This window comes from Dysidea avara, chromosome 5, assembly GCF_963678975.1.
Source record: "Dysidea avara chromosome 5, odDysAvar1.4, whole genome shotgun sequence".
Lineage (NCBI taxonomy): Eukaryota > Metazoa > Porifera > Demospongiae > Dictyoceratida > Dysideidae > Dysidea > Dysidea avara.
Window position 1 is genome coordinate 14,485,436 of NC_089276.1, and position 18,322 is coordinate 14,503,757.

General features: G+C 38.4%; 1 protein-coding gene across 1 annotated transcript in view; it reads left to right on the plus strand.

Moving 5' to 3' along the window:
* Window positions 1-18,322, plus strand: part of LOC136255028 (uncharacterized) — a 41,732-nt gene that overhangs the window by 14,066 nt on the left and 9,344 nt on the right. Inside the window, exons 3-18 of the mRNA XM_066047749.1 lie at window positions 13,315-13,448; window positions 13,500-13,707; window positions 13,759-13,902; window positions 13,950-14,077; window positions 14,138-14,409; window positions 14,507-14,657; window positions 14,710-14,760; window positions 14,815-14,998; window positions 15,050-15,436; window positions 15,551-15,826; window positions 16,386-16,683; window positions 16,740-17,038; window positions 17,089-17,265; window positions 17,320-17,541; window positions 17,598-17,749; window positions 18,177-18,295. Coding sequence (XP_065903821.1) covers window positions 13,315-13,448; window positions 13,500-13,707; window positions 13,759-13,902; window positions 13,950-14,077; window positions 14,138-14,409; window positions 14,507-14,657; window positions 14,710-14,760; window positions 14,815-14,998; window positions 15,050-15,436; window positions 15,551-15,826; window positions 16,386-16,683; window positions 16,740-17,038; window positions 17,089-17,265; window positions 17,320-17,541; window positions 17,598-17,749; window positions 18,177-18,295 — 3,202 coding nt within the window. The remainder of the gene's footprint in view (window positions 1-13,314; window positions 13,449-13,499; window positions 13,708-13,758; window positions 13,903-13,949; window positions 14,078-14,137; window positions 14,410-14,506; window positions 14,658-14,709; window positions 14,761-14,814; window positions 14,999-15,049; window positions 15,437-15,550; window positions 15,827-16,385; window positions 16,684-16,739; window positions 17,039-17,088; window positions 17,266-17,319; window positions 17,542-17,597; window positions 17,750-18,176; window positions 18,296-18,322) is intronic.

Consider the following 18,322-nt stretch of genomic DNA (forward strand, 5'->3'; position numbering starts at 1 on the left):
GTACTATATTGATACCAGAAACTAGAATCATGCATTCACACTGTATTCAAAAGTATAGAAAGCCAATGGGCAAATAGAAAACAACAGTTATAAATGTACGCTATAGCTATTCTAAACTGTATACTGTAAAGAAAGTGAGGCATTAGAATTTTTGTGCAAAGATCGAGATACTCTAATAGAGCAGTCACCACTCTAATTGAACAGTCGCAATTCTAATACAATTTTTCCAAATCATAACAAAACTAGCTACTCCTTATTTTGATTTAGTATATACTTTACCATCAAACAGGTTCATCTCAGATAGGCTAATGAATCTTTGTACGCATTGCAAAGTATACACTTTGTTAGCTAAGCGTTATCAAAAATTCTCTCAAAGTCAACCCTAGGAGGTCTAATTTTAAAAATTTTCTTACAGTCTAAAAACTGCCTAGATCCGCCTATGATTTATCACATGGGATAACTTACCCCAAGATCCAAGTTACCCTAATGGAACAGTGGGAAAACTATGGTATTCTAATAGAGCAGTCACAAGACTCACAACTCACAAGCCTGAACCAAAAAGTAAATGGAGTGCATTTAAATTTATTAATTTGAAATAAGGATCCATATACTAAAATGTAATGAGACAAATACTCGAATGTCTACAAGAAATTATAAGTTGAAAAAACCCTGAACAATGTATAACTACAGGTGAAAGTAGAACTTTCAATTTAGCTTGTCTCACTGCTTTGTAGTGCGTGGGTCTCCACTTCATTAAGAAAATAGTAGTTACATTTTCTAGTAAATTATAACTTATTTATCGTTGTCGTGTAGATTATGATATATTAAAACAGGCAGTATCGCATAAATACAGGTGGAGTACTAAATTTAGGCAGTGGACAGTCACATAAATAGAAAAAATAAGACAAAAGCTTTCAGTAAAACTAATCTAATCAAAAACAGCCAAGCTGTAAAAAAAGGTGCGGCCCCCATAAAGGCCATGGTGAAAAAAGATGTGAAATCCAAGGTGGCGGCCAAGAAATGGCTGTGATGGTAGGTTAATGGTTACATTTTAATAACAACAATTCAGGTGAATTTGGTGCCAAGACCAAGCGGCACAAAATTCACCTGAATTGCCGTTATTAAAATGTAACCATTAACCTACCATCACAGCCATTTCTTGGCCGCCACCTTGGATTTCACATCTTTTTTCACCATGGCCTTTATGGGGGCCGCACCTTTTTTCACAGCTTGGCTGTTTTTGATTAGATATCACTTCTTTTTGTATTTGTATACTGCAAAGCCGGCCTATGGCTGGCTTTGGGGCTTTTTTAACCCATGTGTTTTTTTCTTTACCACAGGAAGAAGAAAAGAACTTAAAGAAGAATTTTAGTACTTCAATTATTTTTGATTTTATTAGTAATTATACAAATTATATACATATATTTATTACATGCTCATTATGCCCCACAGGATATTTTTTTGCAGGTGATCTCTCTACTGGGTGACTTGAAATGTAGCTGAACTATATACAGGATGGTTTCTTTGTAGCTGAACTCTCTGTAACAGGTGATTTGTTTGCAGCTAAACTCTCTACATGATGGTTTCTTTGTAGCTGAACTCTGTACATGATGGTTTCTTTGTAGCTAAACTCTTTACAAGGTGACTTCTTCTAGCTGAACTCTCTATGGGGTAATTTCTTTGTAGCTGAACTCTCTATATGATGGTTTCTTTGTAAATGAACTCTCTACAAGGTGAATTCTTCTACCTGATCTCTCTACAGGGTGATTTGTTTGTAACTGAACTCTGTACAAGTGCGTTTTTGTGGGTGATCTCACTGCAGGTTGATTTGTTTGTAGCTGAACTCACTAAAGGGTGATTTTGCTTGTAGCTGAACTCCTTGCATTGTATCTAGTTTCTAGCTGATCTCTCTACAGGGTGATTTGTTTGTAGCTGATCTCTCTACAAGTTGATTTGTGTGTAGCTGATCTCTCTGCAGGTTGATTAATTTGCAGCTGATCTCTCTACAAGGTAATTTGTTTGTAGCTGAACTGTCTGTAAAGTGATTTATTTGTAGCTGATCTCTCTGCAGGTTGATTTGTTTTAGTTGAACTCTCTACAGGGTGATTTACTTGTAGCTGCACTCCTTACATTGTGTCTAGTTTCTAGCTGATCTCTCTACAGGGTGATTTGTTTGTAGCTGATCTCTCTACAAGTTGATTTGTATGTAGCTGATCTTTCTACTGGTTGATTTGTTTGTAGCCGATCTCTCTACAGGGTAATTTGTTTGTAGCTGAACTCTGTACAAGGTGCTTTTTTGTAGGTGATCTCACTGCAGGTTGATTTGTTTGTAGCTGAACTCACTAAAGGGTGATTTGCTTGTAGCTGAACTCCTTACATTGTGTCCAGTTTCTAGCTGATCTCTCTACAGAGTGATTTGTTTGTAGCTGAACTCTCTATAAGGTGATTTATTTGTAGCTGAACTCCTTACATTGTGACTAGTTTCTAGCTGATCTCTCTAAAGGGTGATTTGTTTGTAGCTGATCTCTCTACAAGTTGATTTGTGTGTAGCTGATCTTTCTACTGGTTGATTTGTTTGTAGCCGATCTCTCTACAGGGTAATTTGTTTGTAGCTGAACTCTGTACAAGGTGCTTTATTGTAGGTGATCTCACTGCAGGTTGATTTGTTTGTAGCTGAACTCAGTAAAGGGTGATTTGCTTGTAGCTGAACTCCTTACATTGTGTCCAGTTTCTAGCTGATCTCTCTACAGAGTGATTTGTTTGTAGCTGAACTCTCTATAAGGTGATTTATTTGTAGCTGAACTCCTTACATTGTGTGTAGTTTCTAGCTGATCTCTCTACAGGGTGATTTGTTTGTAATTGATCTCTCTACAAGTTGATTTGTGTGTAGCTGATCTCTCTGCAGGTTGATTTGTTTGTAGCCGATCTCTCTACAGGGTCATTTGTTTGTAGCTGAACTCTCTATAAGGTGATTTGTTTGTAGTTGATCTCTCTGCAGGTTGATTTGTTTTAGCTGAACTCTCTACAGGCTGATTTGTTTGTAGCCGATCTCTCTACAGGGTAATTTGTTTGTAGCTGAACTCTCTACAAGTTGATTTGTGTGTAGCTGATCTCTCTGCAGGTTGATTTGTTTGTAGCCGATCTCTCTACAGGGCAATTTGTTTGTAGCTGATCTCTCTACAGGGTGATTTTTTTGTAGCTGACCTCTCTTCAGGGTGATTTGTTTCTAGCTGATCTCTCTACAGGGTGATTTTTTGTAGCTGACCTCTCTTCAGGGTGGTTTGTTTCTAGCTGATTGCTCTACAGGTTGATTTGTTTGTAGATGAACTCTCTACAGGTGATTTGTTTGCAGCTAAACTCTCTACATGGTGGTGTCTTTATAGCCGAACTCTCTACATGATGGTTTCTTTGTAGCTGAACTCTCTATAAGGTGACTTCGTCTAGCTGAACTCTCTACAGGGTGATTTTTTTGTAGCTGAACTCTCTGCAGGGTTATTTGTTTGCAGCTGAACTCTCTACATGATGGTTTCTTTGTAGCTGAACTCTCTACAAGGTGACTTCGTCCAGCTGATCTCTCTACGGGGTGATTTGTTTCTAGCTGAACTCTCTACAGGTGAATTATTTGCAGCTAAACTCTCTACATGGTGGTTTCTTTGTAGCTGAACTCTCTACAAGGTAACTTCTTCTCTACAGGGTGATTTGTTGTAGTTGAATTCTCTACAAGGTGGTTTGTATGAGGCTGAACTCTCTACATGGCGGTTTCTTTGTAGCTGAACTCTCTACAGAGTGATTTGTTTGCAGCTGAACTCTCTACATGATGGTTTCTTTGTAACTGAACACTCTACAAGGTGACTTCTTCTAGCTGATCTTTCTACAGGGTGAATTGTTGTAGCTGAACTATCTACAAGGTAACTTCTTCTAGCTGATCTCTATACAGGATGATTTGTTTGTAGTTGAATTCTGTACAGGCGGTTTCTTTGTAGCTGAACTCTGTACATGATGGTTTCTTTGTAGCTAAACTCTTTACAAGGTGACTTCTTCTAGCTGAACTCTCTACGGGGTAATTTCTTTGTAGCTGAACTCTCTATATGATGGTTTCTTTGTAAATGAACTCTCTACAAGGTAACTTCTTCTAGCTGATCTTTCTACTGGGTGATTTGTTTGCAGCTGAACTCTCTACATGGTGGTTTCTTTGTTGCTGAACTCTCTACAAGGTGAATTCTTCTACCTGATCTCTCTACAGGGTGATTTGTTTGTAACTGAACTCTGTACAAGTGCGTTTTTGTGGGTGATCTCACTGCAGGTTGATTTGTTTGTAGCTGAATTCACTAAAGGGTGATTTTGCTTGTAGCTGAACTCCTTGCATTGTATCTAGTTTCTAGCTGATCTCTCTACAGGGTGATTTGTTTGTAGCTGATCTCTCTACAAGTTGATTTGTGTGTAGCTGATCTCTCTGCAGGTTGATTAATTTGCAGCTGATCTCTCTACAAGGTAATTTGTTTGTAGCTGAACTGTCTATAAAGTGATTTATTTGTAGCTGATCTCTCTGCAGGTTGATTTGTTTTAGCTGAACTCTCTACAGGGTGATTTACTTGTAGCTGCACTCCTTACATTGTGTCTAGTTTCTAGCTGATCTCTCTACAGGATGATTTGTTTGTAGCTGATCTCTCTACAAGTTGATTTGTGTGTAGCTGATCTTTCTACAGGCTGATTTGTTTGTAGCCGATCTCTCTACAGGGTAATGTGTTTGTAGCTGAACTCTCTACAAGTTGATTTGTGTGTAGTTGATCTCTCTGCAGGTTGATTTGTTTGTAGCCAATCTCTCTACAGGGCAATTTGTTTGTAGCTGATCTCTCTACAGGGTGATTTTTTTGTAGCTGACCTCTCTTCAGGGTGATTTGTTTCTAGCTGATCTATCTACAGGGTGATTTTTTGTAGCTGACCTCTCTTCAGGGTGATTTGTTTCTAGCTGATTGCTCTACAGGTTGATTTGTTTGTAGATGAACTCTCTACAGGGTAATTTGCTTGTAGCTGAACTCCTTACTTTGTGTCTAGTTTGTAGCTGATCTCTCTACAGGGTGATTTGTTTGTAGCTGAACTCCTTACATTGTGTGTAGTTTCTAGCTGATCTCTCTACAGGGTGATTTGTTTGTAGCTGATCTCTCTACAAGTTGATTTGTGTGTATATAGCTGATCTCTCTGCAGGTTGATTTGTTTGTAGCCGATCTCTCTACAGGTAATCTGTTTGTATCTGAACTCTCTATAAGGTGATTTGTTTGTAGCTGATCTCTCTGCAGGTTGATTTGTTTTAGCTGAACTCTCTACAGGGTGATTGCTTGTAGCTGAACTCCTTACATTGTGTCTAGTTTCTAGCTGATGTCTCTACAGGGTGATTTTTTGTAGCTGAACTCTCTTCAGGGTGGTTTGTTTCTAGCTGATCTCTCTACAGGTAGATTTGTGTTGATTTGTTCATTGCTGATCGCTCTAAAGGTAATTGATTTGTTGCAGTTGAACACCCTGCAAAGTGTTTTGTTTGTAGCTGATCACTCTAAAGGGTAATTTGTTTGTAGCTGAACTCTCTCCACAGTGACTTGTGTGTAGCAGAATTCTGTGTAACTGAATTCTCTAGAGAGTGACTTAATTGTAGCTGAATTCTCTACACAGTGCATGACTTGTTTATAGCTGAACTTTCTTCAGTGTGACTTGTAATGTTCTGAATCTCTATAGTGGTATATTTGCTTAACTCTCCACATGGTGACTGTCTTCTTGCTGAACTGTCTATAAGATTAACTGTTTGCAGCTGAACTCCCTACAGAATAACTTGTGATGTAATAAAATTCTATAATGGAGTAAATAAATTAGCCGAATGCTCTATTAGGGTGACTGTTCTATTAGAGTATCTCGATCTCGCATTTGCTACACGGAGTTGGCTTTCGAATCATAACACAGTGGTTTGTAATCCGATTCTTCTGTACTACTGCAAGGACTTTCTATGAAGATTATTCCAGCTATACACCGATTTTCAGCTCATTGCTCTGAGCGGTTTGCCTAGTAGGCGTGAAAACTAATACTTTTTTATTCATAAAAATCGATCGCGTAATTGTGACACAGGTTGGGTTTTGTGTCATATCTCCGTGGTCTTTATCTCGATTCCTTTCAAACCACCAAAAGGCACTCCTACGATGGTTACTCCATCTACATAGCAATTTTCAACTCATTCCATGAAGCGGTTTACCCTGTAGGCGTGACAACAAATCGATCTTGTTTTACGCGAATAATCGGTCATAACTCCTGAACCATTCATCGGATTTGTACCAAATTTGATGCTAGAATTTGCCGTTGGACTCCCTTTCTGTATGCCAAATTTCAAGGCGATCGGAGTACGCGTTTGCTTGTTATAGCAATTTTTGCAAGTGTGCGAAAAGACGAAGAAGAAGAAAAAAAAAAACGAAGAAAAAAAAACGAAACTTTGGCAGCTCGTATCTCGGAAATGGCTGGAGCGATTTCCTTCAAATTTGGAATGTAGCCTCCCTTGGCTGGCGGGCAACTGTGTAGCAAATTTGGTTCCAATCAGATAAGTGATCACCGAGATACAAAGGTGTGAAAATGACGTTTTCGTTCTTCCTGTCAATATACTCACGGTGTGGCGCGCCGGCTTCTTGGGCCGCACGACGCACTACCGTGTGTCTTGATCTAATCAAAAACAGCCAAGCTGTAAAAAAAGGTGCGGCCCCAAAAATGGCCATGGTGAAAAAAGATGTGAAATCCAAGGTGGCGGCCAAGAAATGGCTGTGATGGTAGGTTAATGGCAAAAATTTTAATTACGACGATTCGGGTGAATTTGCGTTGCCTCCTCCACTAGGATTTGGCACCAAATTCACCTGAATTGCCATAATTAAAATTTTTGCCATTAACCTACCATCACAGCCATTTCTTGGCCGCCACCTTGGATTTCACATCTTTTTTCACCATGGCCTTTTTTGGGGCCACACCTTTTTTTACAGCTTGGCTGTTTTTGATTAGATATCACTTCTTTTTGTATTTGTATATTGCAAAGCCAGCCTATAGCTGGCTTTGTGGCTTTTTAAACTCGTCTGTTTTTTTTTATTTACCACAGGAAGAAGAAAAGAACTTAAAGACGATTTTTAATACTTCAACTATTTTTGATTCTATTATATAGTAATTATACAAATTATATACATATATTTATTAAATGCCAATTTATTATTCCCCACAGGATAATTTCTTTGCACTTGATCTCTCTACTGCGTGACTTGAAATGTAGCTGAACTACAGGATGGTTTCTTTGTAGCTGACCTCTCTACAAGGTGACTTGTTTCTAGTTCATCTCTCTATAAATATAAAGTGGTTTGTTTGTAGCTGAACTCTCTGCAAGGTAATTTGATTGTAGCTGAGCTTTCTACAGGCTTCTTTCTAGCTAATCTCTATATAGGGTAACTTGTTTGTAGCTGAACTTTCTACAGAGTGGGTTCTTTGGAGCTGAACTCTATACAAGGTGACTTGTTTTAGCTTATCTCTCTACAAGATGACTTCCTCTAGCTGATCTCTCTACAATGTGACTTGCATCTAGCTGAACTATCTACAGGATGATCTGTTTGTAACTGAAATCTCTACTGGGTGACTTGTTTCTAGCTGATCTCTCTATAGAGTAACATGTTTCTAGCTGAACTCTCTACAGAGTGTGTTCTTTGTAGCTGAACTCTCTACAAGGTGACTTCTTCTAGCTGATCTCTCTATAGGGTGACCTGATCTGTCTGTACAGTGACTTTTATCTAGCTGAACACTCTACAGGGTGATTTGTTTGTAGCTGAACTCTCTACAGGATGGTTTCTTTGTAGCTGAACTCTCTACAAGGTGATTTGCTTCTAGCTGATCTCTCTAGATGGTGACTTCTTCTAGCTGATCTCTCTAGATGGTGACTTCTTCTAGCTGATCTCTCTACAGGGTGACTTGTATAGCTGAACTATCTACAGGTGATCTGTTCATCGATAAACTCCCTACAGGGTGATTTTGTTTGTAGCTGAACTCTCTACAGGATGGTTTCTTTGTAGCTGAACTCTCTACAAGGTGACTTGCTTCTAGCTGATCTCTCTAGACGGTGACTTCTTCTAGCTGATCTCTCTACAGGGTGATTTGTATAGCTGAACTATCTACAGGTGATCTGTTCATAGATGAACTCTCTACAAGGTGATTTTGTTTGTAGCTGAACTCTCTACAGGATGGTTTCTTTGTAGCTGAACTCTCTGCAAGGTGACTTGCTTCTAGCTGATCTCTCTAGACGGTGACTTCTTCTAGCTGATCTCTCTACAGGGTGACTTGTATAGCTGAACTATCTACAGGTAATCTGTTCATAGATGAACTCTCTACAGGGTGATTTTGTTTGTAGCTGAACTCTCTACAGGATGGTTTCTTTGTAGCTGGTCTCTACAAGGTGACTTCTGCTATTACAGGGTGACTTGTATCAGGCGCTGATCCAGGATTATTTAGAGGGGAGTGGCTAGGAGCTTTGGCAATTCATAGCTTTGACATTCCACTAAATATTGATAATATTTGTGAAGCTTTCAAAAGAAAACACCCAAGGAAGATGTGTGGTCCTTCTATTCTGTATGATTAGATTTGATTACCTTGGTTTTGTAAAAGACTATAATACATGTGCATGCAAGAATGAAAAACTACATAATGTATATGGCTATGTATATGGCTATGTATGTACAAGCAAACAGTACAGAAAAGAAAAGATATAAAAAAGGATTAAAACAAAATAACAGGGTAATGGATACTAATCATTAGCCACCCTATCCACCCCCCCCCCCTGGATCAGCCCCTGTGTATCTATAGCTGAACTATCTACAGGATGATCTGTTTGTAGCTGAAATCTCTACAGGGTGATTTGTTTGTAGCTGATCTGTCTATAGGGTCACTTGTTTCTAGCTGAACTTTCTGTTCTTTGTAGCTGAACTCTCTACAAGATGACTTCTTCTAGCTGACCTCTCTACAGGGTGATCTGATCTCTCTGCAGGGTGACGCTTATCTTGCTGAACTCTCTACAGGGTGATTTGTTTGTATCAAAACTATCTACAGGGTGACTTTTTTATACCTGAACTTTCGACAGGGTGATTTGTTTGTAGCTGAACTCTCTACAGGGTAATCTGATCTCCCTACAGTGGGTGATTTGTTTGTAACTGATATCTCTACAGGTAGATTTGTTTGTAAGTGAACTCTTTGCAAGGTGATTTGTTTGTAGCTGATTTCTCTACAAGCTAATTTGTTTGTATAGCTTAACTCTCTACAAGATGATTTGTTTGTAGCTGAACTCTCTACAGGGTGATGTGTTTTTAGCTGATCTCTATTTGGTTGTAGCTGATCTCTCTACAGGGTGATTTGTTTGTAGCTGATCTCTCTACAGGGTGATTTGGTTGTAGCTGATCTCTCTACAATGGGTGATTTGTTTGTAACTGAAATCTCTACAGGTTGATTTGTTTGTAGCTGAAATCTCTACAAGGTGTTTTGTTTGTAGCTGATCTCTGTACAGGATGGTTTCTTTGTCACTGAACTCTCTACAAGGTGACTTGCTTCTAGCTGATCTCTCTACAAGGTGACCTCCTCTAGCTGATCTCCCTACAGGTTGATTTGTTTGTAGCCGAACTCTCTACAGGGTGATTTGCTTGTAACTGAATTCCCTATATTGTGTCTAGTTTCTAGCTGATCTATCTACAGGGTGATTTGCTTGTAGCTGAACTCTCTACAGGGTAATTTGTTTCTAGCTGATCTCTCTACAGGATGGTTTCTTTGTCACTGAACTCTCTACAAAGTGACTTGTTTCTAGCTGATCTCTCTACAAGGTGACTTCCTCAAGCTGATCTCTCTACAGGTTGATTTGTTTGTAGCTGAACTCTCTACAGGGTGATTTGTTTGCAGCTAAACTCTCTACAGGGTGATTTGTTTGTAGCTGAACTCTGTACAGGATGGTTTCTTTGTTACTGAACTCTCTACAAGGCAACTTTTTTCTAGCTGATCTCTCTACAAGGTGACTTCCTCTAGCTGATATCTCTATAGGGTGACTTGTATCTAGCTGAACTATCTACAGGATAATCTGTTTGTTGCTGAAATCTCTACAGGGTGACTTGTTTCTAGCTGATCTCTCTATAGGGTAACTTGTTTCTAGCTTAACTCTCTACAGGGTGATCTGTTCATAGCTGAACTCTTTACAGGTTTATTTGTTTGTAGCTGAAATCTCCAGTTTCAAACTGATCTCACTGTAGGGTAACTTGTTTGTAGCTGAACTCTCTACAGGATGGTTTCTTTGTAGCTGATCTCTCTACAGGGTGACTTATGTCTAGCTGATCTCTCTACAGGGTGACTTGTTTCTAGCTGATTCCTGGATGACTTGTTTCTAGCTGATCTCTCTACACGGTGACTTGTTTCTAGCTGAAGTCTCTATAGAGTTATCTGTTTGTAATTGAACTCTCTACAGGATGGTTCCTTTGTAGCTGCTCTCTCTACAGTGTGACTTGTTTCTAGCTGATCTCTCTACAGGGTGAACTTGTTTCTGGCTGAACTCTCTACAGATGATTTGTTTGCAGCTGGACTCTCTACATGGTGGTTACTTTGTAGCTGAACTCTCTACAAGGTGATTTCTTCTAGCTGATCTCTCTACAGGGTGATCTGTAGCTGAACTTTCTACAGGGTGATTTGTTTGCAGCTGAACTCTTTAGATGATGGTTTCTTTGTATGTACAAGGTAACTTCTACTAGCTGATCTCTCTATAGAGTGACTTGTTTGTAGCTGAACTATCTGCAGGGTAATTTGTTTGTAGTTGAACTCTCTACAAGGTGATCCTTCTAGCTGATCGCTCTACAGGATGACTTTTTCTAGCTGAACTCTCTACAGGGTGATCTGTTCATAGCTGCACTCTCTACGGGGTGATATGTTTGCAGCTGAGCTCTCTACATGGTGGTTTCTTTGTAACTAAACTCTCTATAAGGTGATGTCTTGTAGCTGATCTCTCTACTGGATGACTTGTTTCTAACTGATCTCTCTATAGAGTTATAACTTTCTCTATAGAGTTATAACATGTTTGTATAGCTGAACTCTTTACAGAGTGGTTTTTTGATTGGTTGCTGAACTCTCCAGCTACACGGTGACTTGTTGGTACTACAGAGTTACTTGTTTGTAGCTGAACTCTCTACAGAGTGAGTTACTTGTAGCTGAACATTGCTTAAAGTAACTTGTTTGTAGCTGATCTAGATGAACTCTCTACTGGGTAGCTTTTTTTGTAGCTGAACCCTTTACGCAGTGATTTGTTTGTAGCTGAATTCTCTACAGAGTGACTTGTTGTAGCTGAACTCTCTACAAGGTGACTTGTTTTTAGCTGAATTATCTTCAGTGTGACTTATAATGTTCTGAATCTCTACAGCAACATATTTGTAGCTGAATTCTCTACAGGGTGACTTGCTTGTAGCTGAATTGTCTATAAGATTAACTGTATGTAGCTGAACTCCCTACAGAATAACTTGCAATGTAATAATGGAGTATTATATAAAGTTATAAACGTAGCTGAATGCTCTATTGGGGTGACTGTTCTATTAGAATATCTCGATCTCGCATATGCCACACGTAGTTGGCTTTGGAATCGTAACTCTGTGGTTTGTAATCCGATTCTTCTGTACTACTGTAAGGAGTTCTATGATAATTATTCCAGCCACACACCAATTTTCAGCTCACTGCTCTAAGCGAAAATCATTATTAGATAGTCATTTAATTGATTCAAGATTTATTTTTGTATAAGTCATTTAATTGATTCAAGAGTTATTTTTGCATAATTACTGCATTGATCGGGTATGCAGGCTGTGCCTTTACCCGTATTTAATCATAATCATAATCATAATCAAGCGGTTTGCCTGGTAGGCGCGAAAACTATTAGTTTTTTTATTCATAAAAATCGATCGCGTAATTGTGACACAGGTTGGGTGTTGTGTTATATCTTGATGGCCTTTAACTGGATTCCTTTCAAACCACAAAAAGGCACTCCTACGATAGTTACTCCATCTACATAGCAATTTTTAGCTCATTCCTTCAAGCGGTTTACTCTGTGGAAGTGACAGACCTTCGACCTTATTTTACGCAAATAATCGGTCATAACTCCGTGAATGTTCATCGGATTCCTACCAAACTTGGTACTGAGATTCGCCTTAATGAGCCCTTTAGGTGTGCCAAATGTCAGCCCAATTGGAGCACGAATTCGTGTTTTATTGCGGATTTTGCAAAGTGTGCAAAAAGAAGTAGAAGAAAAAAACGAAGAAAAAAACCCCAAACTTTGGCCGCTCGTATCTTGGAAATGGATGGAGCGATTTTCTTCAAATTTGGAATGTGGACTCCCCTACCTAGCCGACACTTCTGTAGCAAATTTGGTTTCAATCGGATAAGGAATCACGGAGCTACAAAGGTGTGCAAATCGCGTTTACTTTCTTCCTGTAAATATACTCACGGTGTGGCGCGCCGGCTTCTTGGGCCACACGACACACTACCGTGTGTCTTGATAGAATTAATCCCAAGATTCACAATGTTTCCACTTCCAACCAGCTACCCATTTCCCTTAGTTTCACCTTCAAATGTGAAACTGAAGTAACCTCTATAGTAGGGGCGTACTGAGAAGGGCTTCCAGGGGTTGCAGGAAACCCCTTTGGATTTTACACACCACTTGAAACATTAAGAAATTGAAACATCAGGTTTCCAGAATCTTGAATCTATCATGGAACAGGATACATTTTAAACTTGTATCTTATCTAACATGATAGCAATATTTATAGCATTGTTCTGAATTACGATTTTGGTGAAAAGATCGAGATACTCTAATAGAGCAGTCAGGTAATATAAACTACTCTAGAAACCCCTTTTCAAAATTCCTGCGTTTGCCCCTGCTATGGTAAGAAGAAACCCAAACTGAAACTGACCTTAACTGTAATGCTGAAGTTTGCCTGTTAAGCACTATTTTGTCTTTCATGGTCTGATTGAAGGTAAGCTTGTGGTTTGTTTGAGGTGAGCTAGGGTTGGCTGCACCCTTTAGCTAACCCTTGAACTCACCATAAGCTTACCTTCATACTTGATACTTGAGTAAACTGGTTGACATAGCTATTGGTGCTTATAACTGGCACACTATCCATTCTGTCAATAATACTTTTTGTAATGCTACAGTACTTCCAAACACTTACAAATCACCAAAAAACTTTTTACTGGCAAATATTCATTCAAAAGCTGATTGTTATGTTCTTTCCATCTACACTTTTATTTCAGTGCAATAAGCTTTACACTTCAGTGTGGATCTCTACTGGAGCACTGTACAGCAAACAGCAATGCTAGTATTGTAGTATCTTACAAAAACGGGGAGTCTTCAAACTGGACAGACCTAGCAACATACCATCCTGATGGTAACTTACAACATACCTATTTGCTCAATGAATGTGTGTACATTTACATAGATTACACCTCAGAGCAGCTGGTCCTACTATCATTACCAACTGCAGCAAGGAGAGCAGAAGTACAACTAAGATGGTACCAGCCATGGTATTCAGGATATGGTGAAGACACATGGTCACTTGATGATGTCCTTATTGGAGCAGTAGATACACTACATGTTAACCAGCCAGTAACTGGATATGTTGATGACTTCAACTCTGGAGTATACAAGTTAGCTAATACATCATGTATACATTGGAAGGTTATATCATAATATTGTAGCTTTAACTTGTGGGAAACACTTGATGGAGGAATAGTTCAAGTTCCACCATGTGGACCTGTAGTAGCTGGTAGTGCACTGTATTTTGCCAATGATGGTGGCACTCAGTTGGCCCTTACCAGAATGTTAGATTTATCAAGTGTCAGGTTTGTTAATGCAGTATATGTGTTTGTTTCAAACTGATTGTATTTAGTGAGATATCATTCTATCTTCAATTGGAGCCATGCTCATCAACAGCTTCCATAGCAGCTACAATTTCATTAGAGTACAAAGTGGAAAGTGACCCATCATTTACTATTTTACAAAACTATGTTGAGAGTGGTAGGTTAATTGGCCTTTCTTGAAGTTCACTTATTTACTTTGTAACTTTCTTTCTACTAGGGAGGCAAGTTGTTAACTTGCCACTTGCTGCTCAAACTACCAATGTACAATTACAGTGGAGAGCTGTACGTAGTGCTGAATGGTCTATGGATAATGTCAGAATAGGAAGTGATGCATTGCTATACAATTTACAATTTGATATTCAAGTTGGTAACTGTCTCCCTCCTCCAATTAATGGATCAGTGTCAGACTATGTGAAGCTTGAATACTATGATGGTACTAGTTGGTCACTACTGCAGAATGAGTGTCTACACTCAAGATGTCTGCTAATGGTAAGCTGTGATGTAAATGTTATTGTAATTGTGTTTTGAAATTCTAACATTAAGTACTTGGAAAAAGTATTATACTTAACAATATGTTCATTAATAGGTCAGTAGCAAGTATTCAGCCAATCGCTATCACCGCAAACAAAGGGTGGCTATTCCATTGTGGCCACTAGTGATACAGAACAAACCAGTATACCAGTTAAGATGGGGAGTGAACAATCCTGTTCAGTGGTCTGTGGACAATATCTACATTGGTATGACAAACCATACTTTTAGTATTTGACATTTAGTCCTGCTGTTATTCAGGAAAGGAATGTCTTCATTTCTGCCAAGGAGCTGGATACTGTACTTTATCAGGTATTATTGAAACTTGTTACCAGTTAATAAAAGCTTAATTTATTTATATATTAGGTGAATGTCACTGTAATTCTGGTGACATTGGTCCAAGTTGTTCACTGACTGGGAGTGATAATCCTCAAATAGTGGTCACAGATTTTGATACCACAAATAATGCAGTTCCCTTCCCCGTTACATATGGAGCAACACTATCTACAGAATGTGGAGTATTATCATCAGGAAGATCACTAGTGTTCAAGTATGATATGCTTATACTATGTTTACTGCATTATAATTGTTTATTTCAAAGGTATGGTAGAACAAGAGAAATACAGACAGAAGATTTAGACACAACACAAACACTTTATATTCAGTTCGTTTTTGCAAGCAGCAGGAGTTGTGGTGGTTTTGTTACTTCAGACAATACTTTAATCTTGCAGTTCTCACTAGACAAAGGAATAACATGGAATGATATGCACTTTATTGGGCAATCACTTCAGTCATCAACTGGCATAGAAAATTATCACATAGTAATACCACCAGAAGCAAAATATCCTCAAACCAGGTTTAGAATATGGCAACCTAGTGCTGCAGGAAATGACTATGATATGTGGTCTATTGATGACTTTTTGATTGGAGGGATTGATATGAACACCCCTATGATTGTTGAGAACTTTGATTCCATTGGAAGAGACAAGTATGTCATTCATATATACCCTCTCAGTGCATATATATCCATCACTGTAAAACTAACGGCTTAATATGACCAGTGATGCTTAATTTGTTATATTTTAAATTTTGTTCACTGTAGTTGGGAATTTTATCCTGGAGGAGTTGTTGAACCATACTGTAGTTCTAATGGTAACAGTCTACACTTTAATGGACAACTGGCACAAAACTCACTGACCACTTTGGATCTCTACATAACTTCAGATATCTTTGTTCAGTTTGAGTTGATAACTTCTTGTTCAACTAATTCATCATTACCATACTACATACAACTGGAGTATTCCACAAATGGTGGACTAGTGTGGACCCCAGTGGAAAATAATTGTATCACTCAGAGTGATTGTATAAACCAAAACTCGTGAGTTAATCATATTGATATGCTTAGATGTCATACATATGTATTTATGCACATGCATACATACATACTAGGAGTGTACAGTATTTTATACTAGATACTAATAAACCTTTTGAATTGGAAAGCTGTGTGGTGATTACATGTCAAAAAGTAGTTAATGTATGAGGGTGAGTTCTAATTACAGCAAATGTCCTGGGTTGATAGCAATTGCTACTACATCCATCTTTTCCAACCAGTCACTTCATACAGTGCCTAGTTTTCTTCACGTTATGTACAGTAGTTTCCATTCCATAATTTAGATGGTCCATCTCTTCTTAAGAATGCTTTTCTGTAGCTCATTCCATAGTACTTTAGTCTCCAGGCAAGGGGTGGCCGCTATCATATAATTCTTACTACGTAGTTAAAAATTTACCTGTTAGAAATTCTAAGGATACTATTATTCATTATACTGTTTGTAGTGCTTGTGACCAGGATCAAAAGGTATGATAGTTAAATATTTACCTTGATTACTTGATTTCGGCTAAATTTTGTGTTCAAGTAGTTATCTACAAACATATTATAGGTATGGTTCTACATACTATCACTTGGAATATGCTAACAATTGGAGAAGAGTCACCCTACCAATTAGGAATATCACTGGTAGTGCAGTCAGGTTGAGATGGAGACAAGTGTACACTGAACCTGGAGTGGTTGGTGACTGGGCTTTAGATAATATTGTGATTGGAAATAAATCACTTCACTGTCCTCAACTCTGTAATGGTCGTGGACAATGTACCCTTGATGGTGTTTGTGTTTGTGATGAAGGATTTAGTGGTGCAAACTGTGGAACAATAGATGTTAACTTTCCTAACGATATTCAGGTACATAATATGTGGTGGTTGTATTTACTCTGACATGTTATGCTTGCATTAATCAGGAAACGTTTGAAGGACAACCTGATCCTAATTTGTGGCCAGTTATAGTTGGAGGTGGAATTGGTACAGAATGTGGAACACTCTCTTCAGGACTTTCCCTTGTCATGAACAATCCTGGTCGTCGATATGTGACCACTGGCTACTTAAATTTGACCAACACTAGCTGTGTACAATTTACACTACAGATTGGTTCTTCAGAAAACCTTACTCTATGTCAAACTAATAATAGTCTTCAAGCAAATGTTGTGTTTGGTTATACTCTCAATGGTGGAATATCTTGGACAGCTCTTGAATCATTTCAGTGAGTGTTTGTGTTCACTATTAATTGTATTATGATATTATTTTCTACAGTCCTTACAATCATACCAGTCCCCGGCAAGTCATAATTCCACTGCCTACTGATGCTCAAAGTTATGCTGTACGCTTGGGCTGGTGGCAGCTAGCAGAAACACAAATTGGAGCTTTTGCAATAGATAATATTCTCATTGGTGTTTCAAGTTATAATCACGGATCAATATACAGTGAAACGTACGTGGCTAACGTGTTGTATTTTACATATACTACTTGCTGTCAATTATATAGCTTTGAATCTATTGACACTAGAAATTTCTGGTGGTCAATATCTCCTGGTGGTGTTGTGTCTAGTTCTTGTGGCTCATCAAATGCTCTAGTGTTTGGAGCTGGCTTGATGGACAGAGTAGCAGTAACCAGACCTCTTGCTATACCCACTACGCATACTACTCCAGTTGTGTTACGTGAAGGATTTGATGTCATTACTGATAATACAAGATTAGTTAATGAAGGGTATGTTAAATAATACATACTTCTCTGCTGTATTGCACAAAACTTTTCTGTTGCAGATGGAGTTTTACTGGTCAAATTTCATCGTTGTGTGGTTTTTTGCTCAGCAACAAAACTGCTCTGACATTTGTAACAGCAGATGTTAGAGAAGTGATCACTAAACCTGTTGATACTACTTATGCCAGCCATGTCAGTTTCTACCTCCTTTTTGGTTAGTGTACATGCACTGTTTAGAAAATGTGCCATACAGTAACTAGAGATCAATGGTGGAAGAAATTGTAGTGTTTATGGTGCCAAGCTTTATTGATTAATTCAGCAGTGAGGTATTCCTGAAAGCTCTTTCTGAAGCTCAAGATTTTTTTATTATAATGCAGTAGCTAGAGTGGTTGCGATTTTTTTGACAGTAACTCATCTTATGTAAACAAACACCTTTTAATAAATATGTGGCAATTTTAAGACTCCAACACTCTGCAAACTGCCGAAACACAGCAAGAAAATAATTTCCAAATATTTCAAACCTTGATGAAATTATTTTTGATATCCATAACATTTGCTGTACAAATTTACATTTTAATGTGTAAGCATTAACTCATCTACAGTACAAAGCCATGCTTAATTTTATACTTTTGTACCTTCAGGTGGCCAAACCTGTGATAGAATACGTGATGAAACTAGAGGAATACAATTATCTTACTTGAATGATGACTCTAATGGCTGGGTACAGATTACATACCTTTCTGATACTCTATTTTATGCAGTGAGTTTTCATCATGACCACAAAATA